Source organism: Macrotis lagotis, chromosome 5 (genome assembly GCF_037893015.1).
Source record: "Macrotis lagotis isolate mMagLag1 chromosome 5, bilby.v1.9.chrom.fasta, whole genome shotgun sequence".
In the NCBI taxonomy this organism is placed as follows: Eukaryota; Metazoa; Chordata; class Mammalia; order Peramelemorphia; family Peramelidae; genus Macrotis; species Macrotis lagotis.
In genome coordinates this window covers 76,061,030-76,082,484 of record NC_133662.1, presented here as the reverse complement: position 1 = coordinate 76,082,484, position 21,455 = coordinate 76,061,030, and the positions used below count along the sequence as shown (strand labels likewise).

Genomic DNA, 21,455 nt, shown 5'->3' with positions numbered 1-21,455 from the left:
CAATAAGAGTGATAGATTAAAAAAGAAAACTGAGTCCTTAGAAGTTACAAGAACCACATCTAGGATTCAAGACAGAATAAAAATGAGAAACTGATGTAAAATTTACTGTGCATGAGGTGAAGTCAAAAAGCAAGCTTTGTAATTCTGCTGTAAGATAAAACAAAACATAAATTCACAATATTATGATAAAGATAATTATATTATGCTGAAAGGAATCATAGATACCAAACTAATATCAATATTAAAATTACATGTTCCAAGTGCCTTAACACCTACATTTGTAAAGGAAAAATCAACTGAATTATAAAACACATACAGTAACCCAATAAGAGTCTATAAAAATGCATCTAAGCCCTACCTCACAGAGTTGGTCAAATCAGATTATATTTGTAAAATGTGTCAATACACACCTTAAAGTATAAGGTAAATGTTAGCCATTAATGATGATAATTAAAGCAAAGTGTTGTTATAACTATAATTGAAAGATTGTGTATCTTCTAAGTGGAATCTCTAAAGAAAATAAGTATTTCTCAATACCACATAGACTTTTTAAAAAAATTAACTGTGTAGCAGAGCACAGAGATAATAGAAATAATTATAAAAAGACAGAAATAGGGGTGGCTAGGTGGTGCAGTGGTTAGAGCACCAGCACTGGAGTCAGGAGTACCTGAGTTCAAATACAGCCTTGGACACTTAATAATTACCTAGCTGTGTGGCCTTGGGCAAGGCACTTAACCCCATTGCCTTGCCAAAAAAAAAAACAGAAATAGTAAATACATTTGGAGACCATATTACAATAAAAATAGTAATCTAGTCTCATAGAAGGAAACAGAGGTTGCTTTAAAGTCATTCAGTCAGTAAACATAAGTGCCAAATACTATGCTAAAAACTAGGAATGCAGAGGAAATCCGTGATGGCCCCTGCTCTCAAGGAGCTCCCCATCCAGAGGAGGTGCAGACACCTATGTGCAGACAAGCCATATACAGCTTAAGTATGAAAGACTCCCTAGAAGTTATGCCCTAGAATTAAGAAAGACTATGGAGGTGAGGCCATGCCATGCAAGTGAGCTGTGCAAAGTCACTAGGCTTACTTTCTCCTCCAGAGTCAGTATGGCCCTGGATGCATTGGGAGACCTTGACTTTTTCAATCTAGGTCTTTCCCAGGGCACAGTTTGAAGTCACTCTCACTTAGGTTAGATAGGTAAGAGTTGAAGAAAGGCAGGAAAGCCTGGAGGCAGAGATGAAGAGGGAGAACCCTCGATGCATGAGGTCGGGGGGGAGTCGGTTAGAGTAAATGCCTAGAACTGGAAAATGAAATATCTTTCTGTAGGAACAGCAAGGAAGTCAGTGCCCCTAGACTGGAGAAGTAGGGTCAGGGTGATAGTAAACAAGGGTTAAAAAGACCAACTAGGGAGGAAGTAGCTGGATTCTAAGTAGGACTTAGAAAGTCAAATATTTTATATTTGATTTTTGAAGTATTAGGGAGCCACAGGAGTTTACAGATTTGGGTAATTGGCTAGAATGACTCAGGGTGGGATAAGGAGGAGAGAGGGTTAGGTCTGCATTTACAGAAGATCAATTTGATAGCTATTGGAGGCTGGACTAGAGTGAAAAGAGACCTGAGGCAGAGAGACCAGCCAGCAAGATGTTATATGCTAGAGGTGATGAGGACCATCTGAGGACTGATCAAATAAGGGGGCAGAAACAACAGAACTTGTGTATTGGTTGGGTATGGGTTCTTTTCCTTTGTTATTGAAGAAGAATGAAATGACATCACCATGTTTAAGACAAATTATAGTGTGTCTGGGGCCAGTCAGACCAACATGAGCTTGGAATGCTCTATCATAGGTTGTGCACAAATAGTCCATGTGAACACCTGGGGTGGGTACTCTAAACTTATAGATGTCACGTTTTCTTTGAGCTGTGGCAATTCTGCCTTCCTCATGGGGTGCAGCACTCTCACTCATGAGGACATGCCATGCTGTGCAGTCCTGTGCCAATGTCTCCCATGTTGTACAATCAGTTCTAAAGTTCTTCAGTGAGACCTTCAGGGTGTCTCCCTATCACTTCTTCTGTAAGTTCTTTGTGAGTTCTCCATAAAATGGGTTTTTTGGCAAGCATATGTCTAGCATTCTAACAATGAGTTCGGCCCATTGTAGTTGCACTCTTTGTAGTAATGTTGGAAAGCTAGGTAGTTTAGTTCAAGGAAAGATCTGTGTCTGGTACCTTCTCCTGCCAGATTATCTTCTGAATCTTCCTAAGACAATTTAAATGAAAGTGATTCAGTTTCCTGGCATGGTACTGGTAGACTGTCCCAAGTTTCACAGGTATATAGGAATGTGGTCAGCACAGTGGCTCTGTAGATCTTCAGTTTGGTAATCAGTCTAAGACCTCTTCTCTCCACTTCTTTATTTCGGAGTCTCCCAAATACTGAGCTAGCTCTGGCAATTCGAATGTCAACCTCATTGTCAATATATACTTCCTTAGAAAGGACACTGCCAGAAGAGGGACAAGGGGAAGGGGTGGGGTTGTGAATGATGGAGGAGCGGATGGACCATGGGGGGGAGAGTGGTCAGATATAACAGATTTTCTTGTAAGAGGCTGGGATTGGATGGCCTGTCCGGGACCATAGGGCCAGGTAGATGCTGGGCCTAAGAGGTGGTAGGGGGGCTCGGGGCCTATTGGCCCCAGGGCCAGAGATCTGTCTGATGCGCCACTCAGCTACCCTACAGCAGAGTCAGAGTGAAAGGATAGAGAAAATATAGTACATGGTAGTGGAGAAATACCAAAGGAGGGAGTTGTGATCAGCAATGGAAAAGGTGGAAAAATGTGGAAGTAACTTTTGTGATGAACTTATCATAAAGAATGTGATCCACCTGTGACAGTTGATGGTGTTGGAACACAGACTGAAGCACATTTTTTGTTATTATTATTTTGAGGAGGGGTGAAGGGCAAATGGTGCTGGGTGGCCTGCCTAGGGCCACATAGCAGGGTGACCATTGGGTGTCAGGCCAGATTTGGACCCAGGTGCTCCAGGCTCAAGGATCAGTGCTCTGTCCGCCACCCAGCCACCCCTACTATTATTACTATTTTATTTTATTTGGGGTCTTTTTTTTTTTCTTTTTTTGGTTTTTTGCAGGGCAGTGGGGTTGGGGTGGCTTGCATGCCACACAGCTGGGTGATTGTTGGGTGTACGGGCCGGATATGGGCTCAGGTGCTCCTGGCTCCAGGGCTGGTGCTCCATCCACTGCACCACCTGGCCATACCTACAATTATTACTATTATTTTTTTAATTTTAATTTTAATTTTTTCTCTCCCCTTTACTTTATCGCTCAAACGAGTCTATTTTGGGGGGGGGGGAAGGGGGTATTTTGTTTACTCTTAAACAAGAATATTTTATTAATGTATAAAAAAACATTATTTGTACAAAATGAGAATAAATAAATATAAAAAAAAGAACAAAAGAAAGGACACTGCCAAGGTAAGTGAACTTGTCTACAGTACTCAGAACTTCTCCTTTTGCTGTAATCAGTAGTTCCATGTAAGGATGATGTGATACTGGCTGATGGAGCACCTGTGGTTTTTTGGTGTTGTTAAACCAAAATTAGTACAAACAGCAGAAAATCGATACATACTTTGTTACATCTCAGCTTCAGAGGCTGCATTGAGTGCACAGAAGATGATCTTCCTCTACTTTGATCTTGGCTTTTAGTCTTTTCAAGTTGAAGAATTTGCCATCAATGTGGTGGCTGACCTTGAAACCATGTTCATCATCAGTGAAGGCCTTTGATAACATGACTGAAAACATCGTACTAAAAAGTATGGGAGCATACAAGGACACATCCTTGTTTTTTTTTCTTCCATTGGTGACTGAGAAATCTTGGGAATATTGTCCACTATCCAGAACCCAGGCATGCATACCATCCATTATGTAACTGACGTACAATACTGATGAACTTCTCTGGGCAACCAAATTTTGACATTTTTCCATAAACCCTCAAGACTGACACTGTCAAAGGCCTTTGTCAAATATACAGACCTTTGTTCTGTTTCTGTCAATTTTCCTGGAGTTGTCAGGCAGCAAACATCATATCTGCTGTTCCTCAACCCTTTCTGAAGCCACGCTGGTTCTTAGGGAGGTGATCATCTTCCAGGTAAAGAAATTCAACCTATTGAGAAGGACTTTGGCAAGAATCTTACCATCAGTGGCTTAAAGAGAAATACCCCTGTGATTGTCACAAAACAATCTATTCCCTTTATCTTTATAGAGATGGACAATGGAGGTATCCTTGAATTCTTCAGGGGAGAACCTCATCATGCCATGTAACTTAGAAAATTTCGGTTTTTGGATGAGCAATGAACCCCCACCCCCCATGGAATAGAATGGTGCTGGAATAGAATCAGCATCTGGTGCTTTGCCACTTGAAAGTAGCCTAATAGCATTCAAAGCCTCTTCTTCAGTTGGAACTTCACATAGGGACTGATTGACTTCAATTTGAGATAAACAGTCTCAGCGGTGCCTACATTGATTGATGATACTCTGTTAAGAACACAATGGAAGTGTTCAGCCCACTTCTCTAGGATCATCTCTATTTTTAATCAATGTGGATCCATCAGCTCAGTAGTTGAGATGCACCATATATCTTTGGTCCTTAAATAGCCTTCAGGGTATCATAAAAGCATTTTGGTTTATTACTGTCTGCAAAAATTGAATTTTTCTGCCTTCTTATTGAGCCAAGAGTCCTGCATCTCTCTAAGCTTCACTTATACTTTCCTTTTGATGGAATTAAATACTCCTTCTTAGAAAAGGATGAACTATCCTGCTAGTAAACCCTGTGGAGTTCTCTTCATTTAGCAGCTTCTGTATTTCCCCATCATTTCCATCAAACCAATCTTGGTCTTTTCAAGTGTTCTGGCCCAGATGAGCAAATGCAGTGCTGTATGCCAGATCTCTGAAAGCTGCCCACTCCTCTGCTCCACTATTGCCAACTGTGTGTTGGCTCAGTTTTCCCTCCAAGTTAACAACAAACTGTTCCCAGACACTCTAATCTCTTGACATTAATTCTTCCAGTATTCATTTTGCTTTAGAGTCACTGCCACTTGGTTGAATGTGAATATTTTGCTTTGAGAGGATGAATCTGTGATCAGTTCAGCACTCTGCACCACACATTGCTTTTGTCACTGACATCTTGTCTGCCTCTTACAATCACATAGTCTGATAGATGCCAGTGTTTACTATGAGGGTGCATATAGGAAGTTTTATTGCATTTAAGTAAATGGACGACAGTATTTGTGATGAGAAGGTCATGGGTTGCCATGAGAAGGTCTTTAGTAGAGGGTTATCATTGCTATTGCTATTTCCAACTCCTTTCTCCCAAGGATTCCCTGCACATCTGGTAATCTGAGCCTACTGTAGCATTAGAGTCACCAAGAATTATAAGCTTGTCCTCCTTTGATACGTTGATGAAAGACCTTCAGGTCTTCGCAAAATTTTTCTTTAACTTCATCAGTGTTCATCATGATGGGAGCATAGGCACTGATGATGGTGACATGGCATTTTCCAGGAAGTGGCAAATCTCATTGTCATGAACCTATCTTTCTCTCCTTTTGATAGGCATTCGAGGGTGTTGCCTAGATTAGTTTTGATTTTAAAACCTACCCCAGCTTCAAGGTGTTCCCTTTTTTTTTTTAGGTTTTTTTGCAAGGCAAACGGAGTTAAGTGGCTTGCCCAAGGCCACACACACAGCTAGGTAATTATTAAGTGTCTGAGACCAGATTTGAACCGAGGTACTCCTGACTCCAGGGCCGGTGCTTTATCCACTACGCTATCTAGCTGCCCCAAGGCATTCGCTTTCATTGTGACCAAGCCAGAAAAATGTATATCCAGCTCTGATTTCAGTAAGCTGGCCTTCATTTACTAGCCTTGTTTCATCAAGACTGCTATTTGGGTACCATACCTGCTGAGTTCTCTCAGAAGAGTTGTTCATCTTTCAGGTCTGTTGGATCTATGAGTGTGCACACATTCCATGAGTGGAATCTTCTTTGAAGAAATTTTTGTAGATGATTTTTATGTCGCAACCAGACTGGGATTCCTCACCTGCTGTGGTAATCAGGCCAGGTAAGCAGACAATTTTTAGGGCATCTTTTCTGGCCCCTTCCTTGCCTCAGGTGGTGAGCAGTATGATCCTTAAAAGGGCTGCTGAATCCCACTGCTGCTTTCAGTGGGGAAACAGCCCTATGACCTGGACTGCCTGTGTGCAGGGTTGTAACTATAGCTCCCAGTATCTGTACCTGCTGCTTCATCACTTGCCTGTTGCCACAGAATTTTGAGGAATGGTTATGAGTGATGTCTGATTGGATGTGGGGAATGAGAATGAGGAGTTTAAGATGGTATCTAGATTGTGAGTCTGGTGATTTAGAAGAATGGTAGTATCTTTAATCTAGTGAAGTGAAATAAACTGTGTCCTTGCTCCCATGCTTTTTTAGCATGATGTTTTCAGCCATGTTTTCAAACATTTTCAATGAGGATGAATACAGTATCCAAGTCAGTTACTGCACTGATGGTAAACTCCTCAACTTGAAAAGTCTACAAGCTAAAACTAACGGGAAAGGAGTGTTGGTGCATGACCTTTTTGTTTGCAGATGCTTTGGATTCTCTGCTGCTTGTGCCAATTTTTCTCTAACAGGAAAACACAGGTGCTCCATCAGCCAGCACCACACCATCCATGTGTAGAAACACTGATTACAGCAAATGGAGAAGTTTTGAATATCATGGATAAGTTTGCTTATCTTGCAGCGTACTTTCCTAGGAGGTGCACATTGGTAATGAGGTTGACACACACATTGCCAGAGCTAGTCAGTGTTTTGGGAGACTCCAAAGGGAAAATGTAGGAGAGAAGAGATATTGCATGGCTACCAGTTTGAAGTCCACAGAGCCTTTATGCTGACCTTATTGCTGTATGCTTGTGAAACCTGGAGTCTACCAGTGCCATTGAGAAAATTAAATCTCTTCCATTTGAATTCTCTTAGGAAGATTCTGAAGATTACCTGCCAGGGTAAGGATACCAGACACTGAGATCCTTTCTCAATCTAAACTGCCAAGCATCCAAACTCTATTTCAGATAACATTAACTCCATTGTTCTAACCACATCCACATTGTTATAATGCCAATTGTACATTTGCCAAGAAGACTTTATGGAGAATTCACATAGGGCAAGTACTCAAAGAGGGGTCAGAAAAAGCCATACAAAGTCTCTCTTAAGAACATTGGAATTGGGTTGGATAGAGCACCAGCCCTGGAGTCAGGAGTACCTGAGTTCAAATCCAGCCTTACACACTTAATAATTACCCAGCTGTGTGGCCTTGGGCAAGCCACTTAACCCCATTTGCCTTGCAAAAAAAAAACAAAAAAAAAAACTAAGAACATTGGAATTGATTGTGCTATATGGGAGACACTGGCCCAGAACCAGCCAATATATGGTATTGTGCTCTATGAGCAAAGCAGAATTACAGTAGTTCAGATGAAATACAAAAATGCACATTTCCAGTCAAATGGCCTATTATATGGCCAACCTATGGTGGAACATTCCAAGCTCATATTGGTCTGATCAGCCACAGTTGGACACATTGTAACTTGACTCTAACTATATATCACTATATATTTTAATTTGTTCCCCTCCAAAAAACAAAGGACAGCAACCAATCAGTACCTTTAACAGCAGTAGAAAAGTTAGGAAAGAGAGGAGAGTTTTGGGGGAAAGATGATTAGTTCATTTTTGGACATGTTGAATTTAAGATACAGTTCAAGATATCTCAAAAGTACTTGGGGTAGAGCGGCTAGGTGGCACAGTGGATAGAGCACCAGCCCTGGAGTCAGGAGTACTTGAGTTCAAATGTGGCCTCAGACACTTTACAATTACCTAGCTGTGTGGCCTTGGACAAGCCACTTAACCCCATTGCCTAAAATTAAAAAGAAAGTTAAAAAAAAAAGGAAAAGTACTTGGGGAATATGAATTGGAGATCAGAAAGGAAATTAGGACTAGACAAGTAGATCTGAGTCATCTGTGCACAAATGATAATTGAAACCATAGGAACTGATGAGATCACCAAGTAAAACAGAGGAAGAAAAGAAGACCCAGGACAGACCCTTCAGGGATACTCATAGCTAACAGGTGTGGATGGGTAAAAATCCAGTGAAGGAGACAAAAAAGGATTGGTCAAGCAGGTATTCTGAAACCCTAAAGGAGAGAATAACAGGGAAGGAGATGCCAATAAAGAGGTGTCTGGAAGTTTGAGGATTTGGAGAGAGCTGATCACAGAAAAAGTTGATTGCTTGATGCCATCCTTTTTCTTCACCAGTCTCCTGTATTCTAATCTTTCTCATGAAGTCTGGTGCACAGCTGCACAGCTTCACCTTGATGGCCTTAATATCTCAAGTTCATTATTTCCAAAATCAAACTCATTATCTTCCTCTTTAAAACTACTTCTCCTCCAAATTAGCTGTTTCTGCCAAGGATATCATAATCCTTCAAATTGTTCAAAGTTTTCAACCTTGAGATTATCCTTGATTATTCTTTCTAACCTAATGCATTAACCGAATAGCTTCCAATAATTGGGTTTCGTATTTCATATTTCATGTCTTTCTTCTTGCTACAAATACAGCCACCATCCTAGATGTCACCCTAGACTATTTCCAGAGCTCCTGATTAATTTTACTTCCATTTTCTCCCCTTTGCATTCCATCCTCCACCACTGCCAACATAATCTTCTTAAGGCACAGATATGTTATACCATGTAATTCCTGTGCTCAGAAGCCTTCATTTCTTTTCTCTTGCCTCTTGGGATTTCTAAGTATTCCAATCTGGTTCATACCTGCTTCTAAAATTTTTCACTTTCACTACCTTTCACAGATTTTATATTTCAACCAAAGTGACCTTTTTGTGCCCTGAACTCGGCATTTTATCTCTTTTCTCTGCCTTTTACATGCCTGGAATGTTTTCCTCTTCTCTCCTACCAAACACTCCCCCCCACACACACACACACACACTTCCCAAAATTAATAGTATCAGCTCTCTCTGTCTCTCTCTCTCCCTCCCTCCCTCCCTCCCTCCCTCTCTCCCTCCCTCTCTCCCCTTTCCTGCTATCCTGCTATCCTGCTATACTACTTATCTATGTCTGTTTTCAAGCTTCAATAAATTATAAGTTCCTTGAGGGAAAGGGATTTATTTTTCATTTTTGTTTTTGTATCTTCAGTAATTGTGCTATCACTTAATAAATGTTTAGTAAATTTTAAATTGCATTGAATTTTCCCTGGATTTTTAAAACCTTTGGCATAAAATTTGAGAGAATAATTTGGTTCTTTAATGTTAATTCAGTAACAGTAGTATTTAAGTGGATTAATAAGTTCTACTCACTGTGGAGTTGTTTTTATTTCTCCAAAAGGAAAAACATGATGATTAAAAAGCAGATGTGATTTTTTGAAAAATCTTAAATTCAAAATGCCTGTGGTGTTATAATCACATATTTTTCCTGTTTATGTTTTGTGTTTACAATGTTGCTGAGAATGTGAAAATTATGTGGGAAATGTCTATACTTCTTAGACCTCCCACTTGTAGCAGATTCACTTTCTGGAAAAGTGGTATAAATCAAAATAAAAGCTGAATTTTTTTATCATATATAATTTTTCATAGTAACCATGAGAGAGACTTAGGTTCTTCTTTATTTTTTATTTATTTTTATGCCAGACATTCCTTTAAAAGTAAAAAAAAATCTTATTTTTAACATTCATTTAGGAAAATTTTTTTGATTTCCAAATTCTGTGCCCTTTAAGCCTCTCCACCACCCATTGAGAAAACGAGCAGTGTGCTACCCCCTTCTGTTCTTCGAAAGAGAATAGTGGACTCATACTAAATTAGTCATAGAATATGTACTTATGTACTATATAAGATAAAGTTTTTAAACCTTATATGAATGAAACAAATAACTTTTCTCCTTAAATCATGTTTAGTTTGACATAATTTCCTAACAGCCAAGTCTTAGAGTCATGACTGCTTGAGTTCAAGTACTTATTGTCTTTGATGTGTCCTCACCACCTGAGATAAGTTACTTAACCACTGAATTCCCCATGCAATTCTCTAAGATTGGAGTTAAAGACAAATTGCTGGAACTCTTAATCAGGGAAGATGGTTTCATATTTGAAATTCCCTATAATAATTAAATTGCATATTCCTTCCTGCTCCTTCCAGCAAAAAAATCAAACATGTATACAAAGTTCTTGTCTTCAGAATTCTTACCTTATTTTTTCGTTAGCTTATGGCTTTCATTAGCTTATGACTTATGGTTGTCATCAGGGTCACAAAATTCCTAAATTATATCTTAACATCTTTTCTTTGAAGGAATCTTTTTTTTTGTTTTTTGTTTTTTGTTTTTAGGTTTTTTGCAAGGCAAATGGGGTTAAGTGGCTTGCCCAAGGCCACACAGCTAGGTAATTATTAAGTGTCTGAGGTCGGATTTGAACCCAGGTACTCCTGACTCCAAGGCCGGTGCTTTATCCACTACGCCACCTAGCCGCCCCTGAAGGAATCTTTAAAAAATGATACACTTATATCTATTTTGATGCCTCCTCTTCTCATTTTTTAGTGCCCAGCCTGTGATTTCATTGTTGTAGGATACTCTCAGTAAAGAGGTTCCCTTTTCCAATGCTCATTTTGCAACTCAGAATCTAGAAAAAATTCCTGGAGTACAGAGAGGAAACCCAGGGTCACATAGCTCATCTTGGGCAGAGATTAGAACTAAAGTCAGAACTATACTGGGTCAAAGACCATTATTCAGTCCACCACTCTGCAATGAATGCCGACTTCTTTTTCTCATTTTAAATTTTCTGTTTTGCAAAGCAATTAGAGTTGTTACTTTGTTTTTCTATATGAAACAAGAAGCTTTCTACTTTCTTGATCTGCTTATATGGTTAGGACCAGAAACTTCTTACAGTCTAATGTTACATAAGGCATACTTGCCTTTCAAATGCATTATTCCAGTTTTATTTGTATGGAATTTTTCATTTTTCAATCTCTAGGAAAGCATCCAATTTTTTTTCTGACTTAGTCTTCCTCTACATAACCGTCTGTCTCTTTCCTTTCTGCTGAACTTGGAACATTGCTGGCTAGAAATTTCCAAATTCTTTGCTGATTTCAATCTTTCTATCTGACCTCAGAGATGGGATACCAATGAGATTTACTTGAATAAGACCCTTCCCCTTCCTGCAGTATCCCAAACATTTTCTGATCCTGAAGATGCCATAATGACTGAAATATAACCCCCAGGATTGGATTCCACTCTTGACTCCCTCTATTTGCCATCTACAAAAGACTCATCATACCTGACCCTCCCTAGTGACATCTCTGGTTGTATAAACTTCACAAGTTCTACTTTTAGAAGATTTGAGATTCTGCACCATGGTGCAGAGTTGGTGGAATATACTTATTTGGATGTATAAGTACTGGCAGCTCCAAAGTAAGGGAGTCATTGAACTGCCCTTATATTTATACTTCTCTTGTTATATACTTACCTACCTTCTCTTCCCTTGAGATCACTTAAGTCACAAGTCCTTCCCTTAAACATACCAAATAAAAGGGTCTATTTCTTTGAACATTGACTCATTCTAATTCTAGTGTCAGCTGTGGACCCTAGCAATTGGTTCAAATAAACCCAATATAGTTATGTTTACCTCCTCAGTTAACCTCAAATAGCAGAAGAGGAATGACTTTTGAGGGCCACAATAATGAAAGACATTGACAACCAAGTCTGAGATCCTATCCTGTCTTGAAGGTACCTTCCTCTAGGAGGCAGTTTGTATGATATATACCCCTTTATGATATTTTGTGTCCACAGTAGAGGGGAAAAAAGGGTGAGTGTATGATGAGATGAGAAAATCTGTATTCCCTCAAAAGATAATTGGGTATTTTTTAAGTTTTTCCATCTCTCTCCTGCACAACTCAATTGAGTAGGCTATAACTGTGCTAATGTCCCAGAAGCAAGACTTGAGGGATAAGCTCTGTCCCTAATAGTAATATTGCTTCCTATACTATGTTAAGTTTTGACTTTTCAGGACCTGTGTTTCTAGGTCTCTTCCTCGTTTCTTAACTTGGAAAGCCCAGGACCCAATTCTGTTGATTATCCTTAGTTGTAGAATAGTTGTGTTTTGATGTGCTAGTTACACTCATTGGGTGTGAAAATTACCCTCTCATTTTGCCTTTTATTCCCTACCTTTAAGTTCTACATATAGCTCTAGGTATTCTATATCTCTTCTCTTTAAAAACACCAAATAAAAGAGATCACTGCTTTTAGTGTTGACTGACTTATTTTTTTGTGAGGCCCCTTTGGCCCACCACATGGTTATTTCACAGTCTTAAAGCCAGTATTGACTAGTCAAACTATTTAAAGTTGACTTTGATCCTGAATCTATATTATCAAACTTTTTCCTCACCTCCTGAATGTTGCTTTAGAAGAGATTTCACTAATTTTTATATGTGCGTTTTCAGATTTATTAGCTATTTTAAGCATTGATTAAGAGAGTTCACCACATAATATTGAGAATTTTTGTTCACAAACAGAATTTAATTGCCCTCATAAGTATTGTCTTTCAAATTAATTACCTTGCTCAAAACATTTCTAGAACTCCTCTTAAAAGAAACTATTTTCAAAGCTAATAAACCAGTCATATATAGTAATGAAAAGAAAGTTTCCTTGGCTCTTTACCATTTTTGCCTTGTTTTCTTCTTCCTTGATGGGGTTATAAGACACAAGTGAGTCATCAGTCTAAAAAAGGGAATGCTAAATCAGATCACATCATTATATTTATTCTATAGTCTACCCAAATATCTCAAAGTGATATTCTTAAAGCACAAATATGACTTTGTCACTTCTTTGCTCCTATGGTTCCCCATTACTTCTAAGATCAAACACAAAGTCCTCTATTTGGCATTTTAAAGACCTTCCACAATCTAGCTCCATCCTAACTTTGCAAAATTGTTGTACAGTATATACCCTTTATATACTCTTATAGTACTGCCAAGCTAGCTTACTTGCTTTCTCTCACATACCATACAACTTTCCATCTCTAATCTCCATGCCTCTCTGAACAGCTTGCATGCCAATAATTCACTTTATCTTCACTTGGTGTTTGTTGCCTAGAAAAATAATTAAAGGAAAACACTGCCTTCAAGGATTTTGTTCTTCCCACAAGCTGTCTGCTATGCATATGTCTCAATCATAGAATATTCCTTGAAATACATAACTGAGAAATAAAGTTCCATGACTAATATTTGTTATTCAAGGAGTAAAGAGATATCTGTTCACCAAAGGTGCTTGTCATTGTTATGGGAGATGTTCATTGTAAATTCTAAGTGAAGGAGGGATTCCATGCAGATGGTAAGGCTCTCCAGATGCTCCTCTTTGTAGGTAATATTGTGATGATTGCAGAAGCCTTATTAGAAAATTAGAAAAGTCATTAATCAAGTTAGACCTGACTATTCCATAGGAAAAAAACAATGGGGGTAGCTAGGTGGCGCAGTAGATAGAGCACTGATGCTGGAGTCAGGAGTACCTGAGTTCAAACCAGGCCACAGACACTTAATAATTGCCTAGCTGTGTGACCTTGGGCAAGCCACTTAACTCCATTGCCTTGCAAAAAAACCTAAAAAAAATGGATAAAGACTACTGCTGTCCAAATTGGTGTTTACTTCAACAGATATAACCTTTAAGATTTGATGTTTATCTTTAATAAACTCTTGTTGTATAGTGATTGGTCTAAAATTGAAGAAGAGGAAAAGAGAAGGCTGTATTACATTTGGGGAATTGTGCATTGACTTTGGGGAACTTTTAGTTGCCCTAAGCTCTTCTTTGAAATAAAGATCCATCTTTTTAACACATGGGCTCCTCTGGCAATACTGTCTGCCTATAAGCTGTGAAATTAAGAAGACATCTTGCAACTGGAAGTAGACATTTTTTCTGAAATTGAAATTTTATGTCCATTATTTGACTAATTGATCCTCCGTAGTGATGAGTGAACATTTCATTAACTTCAGCTAAATTGTATCAGGTTGCTGCTTTTTGCTGAGTTCTATACTATGCATTAAAATTATTAACTAGGGCATGGTTCCAGTTCTCATAGAGAGCTCACACTCTAAAGAGGAATATGATACATAAATCGCATAACTCAAAATATAATACACAAGAAAACTTTCTCAGTTTCTTCTTGAGAGACTATTGAAAGATAAAATACTTTTCAGAGAGAAAAGGAGTAAAGGAGATTAGTTATTTACCTTTAAATACATGGCCTCAAATATGTCGTTTTTTTTCACCTGATACCACAGCTTAACTAAATTCATTTAAATTCAGATATTTATTTGAAATATTTTTCAATTATCAAGCTTTTTTTTCTCCTCTCCTTTTCTATCCCCGAAGAAAAGGAAATATTTTCATATTAGCCTTGTCCAAAAATGCTTATTCCATAAGCTCTCATCAATCCCTGAGGAACTGAACATGGAGTCATGGGAATTGCGTTTGAATCACACCTGCCACTGACTTATCTGTGTGATTTTGAACAGTGGTTTAATCTCTCTTGACTTCAGTTTCCTCATCCATAAAATATGGTGGTTGGCCTAGATGAACTCTAGTTCCCACCAATTCTAGCTCTTCAACTTTATAATCCCTGTGATAAATATTAGATGAATTACAAATCTTTGACTTCAAATAATTTCTTCCCATTCAAGACTACTCTGGACACCAACCAGACTGTCAGGGACCAACAATGCCATGTAACCTCAGATCTCTTCTCTGGTACCTATTTTCTTCCCTGACTCTGGAAGTCTCTATTTTGTTTTCTCTACTCTCTGTCTTTTACAACTTATACTAATCCATTGCAAAACATCTCTTTCATGTATATATTGTTTTCTAGCCCTTAAAAATTTATAGCTTCCAAAAAACTTTGTTTACCCATGTGCCACTAGGAAAAACTTTTATTTGTGAGCCAAGAATGACCTTTATTGTAGTGATAGGCATAAGAGTAGTGTTTATGATTAAACTTAAATTGAGAAGTTTGTTAAGTAAAATTAATATACATACCACTTATCTTATTTTCCAAAATTAACATTTTATTTCCTGGCCCTTCATTTGCTTAAGCCTAAAACATTCTCTTTCCTTTCCTCTATCGCTTGGAATTCCAGATTCTAATCATAATTCATATTATCTGCTACATGAAGCCTTTCTTGGATTCTGATTACAGTTCAACTGAAACTTCTCTCCAAAGTTAATAATAACTTTTAAATTGCCATTTCTCATAGTATTTTCTCAGTTTTTGTTCTCTGCAGCCTTTCATGGTACTGATAACCCTCTCCTCCTAGATATTCTCTTCTCTAGGTTTTCATGACATTAATCTTCTGGTTCTTCTTACTCTCTTTTGGTGCAGGTCATTTCCATAAACCATGGGTGTCTTTCAAGGCTCTCTGTTCAGGGCCCTCTTTACCCTTTATAGTTTAACTTGATGATCTTTTCAACTTCTACTCTTTTAGCCATTATCTCTGCATATAATTCCCAGGTATATAGATATAGCTATATATACATACATACATATAGATCTAAATTCTCCTGAACACCAATCTTCCATCCCCATCTTCCTATTGGATTAGATAACCCATAGACATGTCAAACTCAATATATCCAAAAATAGAACTTATCCTTCCTTCCTAAACCCTTCATTCTTCCATATTTCTCTGTTATTATTAAGGACACCATCATCCTCCTTGGTCTCATACTCAACTCTACTGTATTCTCATGTGTCCAGTCTGTTTGCCAAGTCTGATCATTTCTCACTTTATATCTTCTCTTGTTTATGTTCTCTTCCTTTTACTCACACAGTTGGCAATCACACAACTCATTCCGAACTATTGGAATAGCTTTCTGGTTAGTCTCTGTAAAGTGTTTCCCCACTCTAATCCATTTTCTATTCAACTGTCAAATTGATCTTCCTAAAATGCAAGTCTGACCACATACACATATCACTTTCCTATTACATAAATTCCAAAGACTCTCTCCATTCCCTTTAAGGATTAAATATAAAACTTCCATTTGGCTTTTAAAGTTATTCATAATCTGACCTCTTCTTACCTTTCTAGTTTTCTTACTTTTTACTCTCCTCTGTGTTCCTTCCTACAAAGATGCTCCCTCCCCGCCCCTAAGAATCCTTGGATCTGCCATTCTTTCTGCTTAACTTCTATTCAACTCTTAACTCCCAGGCCCCGTTTTCCTTCAAGATTTAGCTCTAATCCCACTTTATGCAGGAGGACTTTCCTGATCTTGTCCTTCTTCCTCCTCCTCCTTCCCTGCTAATGTCTTCCTTTCTAAGATTTCCTTCCATCTGCTCTATAGATCTTGCATGTTTTCTTTCCTCATTAAAATGTGAATTGTAGGGACAATTAAAATTTGAGGGCAGGAACCACATGATTGCATTTCTTTGAATCCTCAGTGTTGATAGCCATGCCACCTGCCTGATCTCCTCTAATCTCTGGAAGCTAAGCAGGGTTAGACCTAGTTAGTCCTTGGATAGTAGACTGCCTGGGAATACTAGATACTGTAGGCCTTGGGGGCATCTGGGTGACATTGTGGATAGAGCACTGGACCTGAAGTCAGAAAATCTTAGCTTCTTAATTTCAAATGTTGCTTCAGACACTATTACCTGTGTGACCCTGGACAAGTCACTTAACCCTGTTTTGCCTCAGTTCCTCATCTGTAAATTGAGCTGAAGAAAGAAATGAAAAAACAACTGTGTTTGCCAAGAAAGCCCCAAGTGGGGTCATGAAAAGTCAGGCTTAAGTAAAACAGTGGAACAGCAATAGTATCCCTAGTACTTATTCCATAGCCTAGCGCATAGTTAACCCTTAGTAAATTCTTGACTAACTGATCTCCCACCTGTTGGCATTTCCCATTCTAATTTGTTTCTATTTTGCATATATTTTGTATTTACATAGATCTGTTTTGTTGATTCTCTCCCCTCCAATAGAATTTAAGCCTCTTATGAGAGGAACTGTTTTCATCTTTATGTTTATCACTAGTGCCTAGAAAATTTTAAAAGTGAATGCTCTCACACTGTGATATATTTTGGATTTTTATTGGCACATTTTAGCTTAATAAATGCTATTTGAATTGAATTGAAAATAACAATCAGAAACTGCATAAAATCATCACTTACTCCCTTGAAGTAGAACTTTAAAGAACTTAAATATTTCATCTTGAACTCCCATCAGATATTAGGTAATGATGTTCTGTTTGTAATAGATTTCTAGTGAAATTAAATCAAAATTACATTTCTACCAGGTATGTCTTTTGGGCAAAGCAACAGCGAACTGGAAGCACTGCATCAAGCCTATCATCATATTGATCAGTCTTTGGAAGACACAGATGAACCAAAAATTGAGAGTAGCAAGAGCTTAATGCAGGATGTTCCTCAGGAAATGGATGAGTGCTCAAAAAACATCTCTTCTCCCGATTCTGGTAAAAATGTTAATAATAGAATGATGTGATTATTCTTTTATTTGGTAGAATAACCACTACTAGTAGAAGTGTTCTCACTTATGATTCTAGGATATAGAAATACAACTTTAAGCAGTGAGAGTCCTTTTTGTAACAGGATACTTTTGGATGATGTTTAATGATATCTTTTATTGTGTCTGTTATTTAAGCATTAATTCAAAAACCAATACTAGGTTTAGCTAAATTTATAACCATCAATAGAATAAAATTTCAATTTCCCAAAATACATCTTGAACAATAAGAAAATGTAGATCTTAAAAAATTTTATTGACTCAATGAAATTACATCTTTTACATATTCTTAACCTATAACATAGGGCAGCTGGGTGGCACAATGAATTGCACTGGACCTAGATTCATGAAGACTTATTTTTCTGAATTCCAATCTGGCCCCCAGACACTTACATAGCTGGGTGACCCTGGGCAAATCATTTACTTCTGTTTGCCTCAGTCTATAAGGTGACCTGGAGAAGGAAATGGTCAACCACTCCACTATTTCTGCCAAGAAAATCCCATACAGAGATTCAAACACAACTAAAAAAATGGTTTAATGAGCCTATAAGAGGTCACTATATATTTGGATCATTATATTTGGATTATTATGTAAATTGATTTCCATTTACAGTCAAAGGAGGCCCTGTTTATGGTGTAGAAAGACTTTATAGTTGAAGGATATAGTTTATATTATGCTGACAAACCATTTAAAGAAAATGTAATTTTTATTCTGATTTTCTCTTAGAATTGATTTTTATTTTTAGCAATTCATATAATTCTTTTATTCTCCTAGACCTGCATACTGTAGAGGAGTTGATGAAGCCTATTAGAATGGATTCATTACTTGTCAACTATTTTGCTGGGCAGCCTGTCAGGTAGCAATTTCTTAATAATGTTCTTTTTTTAAAAAAAAAAATAAAGACCATGGGGAATTTTAAAGCAATTTACTTTGATCCAAAAATATTTCCATGTATTTATTGGTTTTTACTAGAAATATCAAGTTTAAAATCAGTTAAATTTTTATATGCTCTGATTTCCTTGTACTGATCTTACTGGATAAGCATCAAAATTTCTGAAAATTAAGAATTTTGCTAAGTTATTAATTGCCTAAATCAGATCAAGGCTAGCAATTAGCATATTTAATTAGGATACCATAACAGATCTGATTTCTGAACAAATTTCTGAATTTTTTTAAATGTTGTGTTGCCTATATTTTAAATTTTTTGCTCACTTCAATGTCATATTCAGTTAAAGCTTTTTAAAATACAGAAATAGTTATGGTTTAGAACTATAGTAAGATTTTTTTCATAGTAGAATGTTCTGTATTAAATTTAACTTTTTGTAACTGCTGTAATGTTGATTAATCAGACAACAGATGTTTATTAAATTAGTCCTGCATGCTCTGCACTAGCTTAAGCACCTAGGGAAATAAGGACAAAGAACAAAAACAATCCCTATTCATGAAGATTTTGCATTCTAAGGAGAAGGCAAGTGCATATAAAAATATATGGAGCTGTTAACCAGGTTTTTGCTGAGCTGTCTTTAACCTGGTTGAGACAAAGCAGGCCAGAGACAGAGTGCCAATAAATCAGATATTGGTATATTAATTATTTTCTTCATAAGAAACTTTGCAAATCATAAAGATTACTCCATTCCTTGGAGTTCCACCTTGTAGTTATGGAGCTAGATATTTTATACATGATTATATATGGGCAGGTGGATCATAGATTTGGGGCTTGAGTGATCTTCCTAGGACAAACCCACCATGTAGCACAAGACGACAATTACATGACTCATAACCATCCAAGTAGGAATTTCTGTGGAAACAACTGGATTATTGTATATTTTGGGGTTATAGTACAGTACAAGTTAATTCTGGCAAGGACAATTCAGGGGAAAATGCAAGGAAAAAAGCCTGTCATGATTAAAAGAAATGATTATCAGCTACTTTGTTTTTACTGTTTCCTAGGCCCAGAGTCTGTCTGTAAAAATGATTTCTAGAAACTAAATTATTATTATTAAATTCATTACACATCTCTTATCAATCAATAAAATCAAAACTTTTGACAGAGCATAACATTTGTAAAATACACATATAGCATAAAGTAAGAAATATAAACATAAACATACAAAGTTAAATACAAGGTAATTTAGGAAGAAGGATGCTAGCAGTTAGGAGATCAAAAAAGGCTTCATACTGCAGATGATGCCTCAGCTGTCTCTAAAAGGAAGAGAGGGACTCCTTGAGAGTCATATAAGAAAACCATTTCATGCAATGGGGACTGGCCAGTGCAAAGACAGAGATATAAAATATAGAGTGCCATGAGTGAAGAACAAAGAGAAGGCCTTTTTAAGGTACATGTGGGGATTACTATCCAATGAAGATGGAAAAGTAGATTGGTGCAAGGTTGTATAGGGCTTTAAAAGTGCTTTGAAAGCTAAATAGAAGAATTTATATTCTATTCTTGAAGTAATAGGAAGCCACTGGTGTGACATGTCAGTACAATATTTAAACAAAGTTACTTTCACAGAATAGTATAGAATGGATTGTAATGGTGAGTGCCTTGAGACACAGAGACCAATAGAAATGTCTAATCAGTAATTAGTGATACAGAATGAAGTTTATGATGAGAACTGAGAATACATATTTTGCATATGGGAAACATCTCCTTAGTCATGGTAGTTAAACCATATGAACTAATAAATTACTGGAAAAGAAGATTATAAGGAAGAAAAGAAAGAGGGCCTAAGATAGGATATTGTGAAATATTTAGTTAGAGAACATAATGTAAATAAAAATGAGTTTGTAATTGAGATTAAGAAGGATAGAATTGGCAGAATGAAATTAGGAGAGAGAGTAATATGTTAAAAAAAATCATAATTTCTTCTCTGAATTTTTTAACTTTGAAGGAAGAAAAAATGGTTTGGATACATGATCTGGGTGTGTTTTATTACATAAAAATAATATAAAACTTGTTAACTTTGGTAATTATTAAAAAGACTTATCCAAGTAAAACTATTTCTTTATTCTTTAAGCCTAGTACAAACTTGGTGGGCTAAAAGGTATTTCTTGAATGAAATTTAAAAAATGAATAAAATTAATTATATGGTAGTGTCTTAAGTGTCTCCCTTAAAAGAAGTATTTAGAAGTAATAAAATTAAAAGTTGAGTTAAGAAATTTTGGATCAATAAAAAATAACATTTTTCTGAATCTTTTTTTTAGCACAAAAAAACGAATTGATAGTAAGACCACTGAATTTGTTAGCCCTCTTAAGCAACAGCCTTCTGTAATGTCTCAGGAGCAACAGCATTTGGACCAGTTATTTGAAAAGAATGAGAAGAATATTTTTTTGCAAAAGGCTACAAACAAAATTAGTGAAAGTAGTTTGCCAAGAGTGACTCTTAGTGAAGAACATAAAGATAAAATGCAGTTCGATGTTTTAAGGAAAAAACTGTCCCAAGATTCCCCACCCTTATATCATGATAGTAAAATTAATCAAGTAAGTATTCTTTCAAATCATTGCAATTTTTAAACAGATAAATTATAGATGTTACATGTAATATATGTTAATTAGTTACATGACATGGTGACCTGGAAAGAACACTGGTTTTGAAGTCAGAAAGACTGGATTTGCATCCCAGCTGTGATGCTGATGATCTATGTGATCTGTGTGATTTTAGACAAGGTATAGAAGACCTCTAGTTTTAACCTAGTTCCCTCAAATGTAAAATTAATGTTTTTGGGTTAAATAGCATCTGATATCCTTTCCAATTCTGAAATCCTCTGATCCTATTTAAATAGCTGATAACATTTGATTGGAAGATGCAAAGAAGAACAGATCTTTACTTGCAATAAATAATGAATTTATTAGAAAATAA

General features: G+C 36.9%; 1 protein-coding gene across 4 annotated transcripts in view; it reads left to right on the top strand.

The window, feature by feature from the left end:
- CEP162 (centrosomal protein 162) overlaps nt 1–21,455 on the top strand; it is a 134,541-nt gene that overhangs the window by 59,282 nt on the left and 53,804 nt on the right. For 3 of the 4 annotated variants that reach the window (XM_074187094.1, XM_074187093.1, XM_074187092.1), the window contains exons 10-12: nt 17,368–17,544; nt 18,370–18,451; nt 20,800–21,076. In XM_074187094.1, the coding sequence (XP_074043195.1) occupies nt 17,368–17,544; nt 18,370–18,451; nt 20,800–21,076 (536 nt within the window). Of the gene's footprint in view, nt 1–6,006; nt 6,118–17,367; nt 17,545–18,369; nt 18,452–20,799; nt 21,077–21,455 lie in introns of those variants that run through there. The other variant, XM_074187095.1, reaches the window with a different exon arrangement.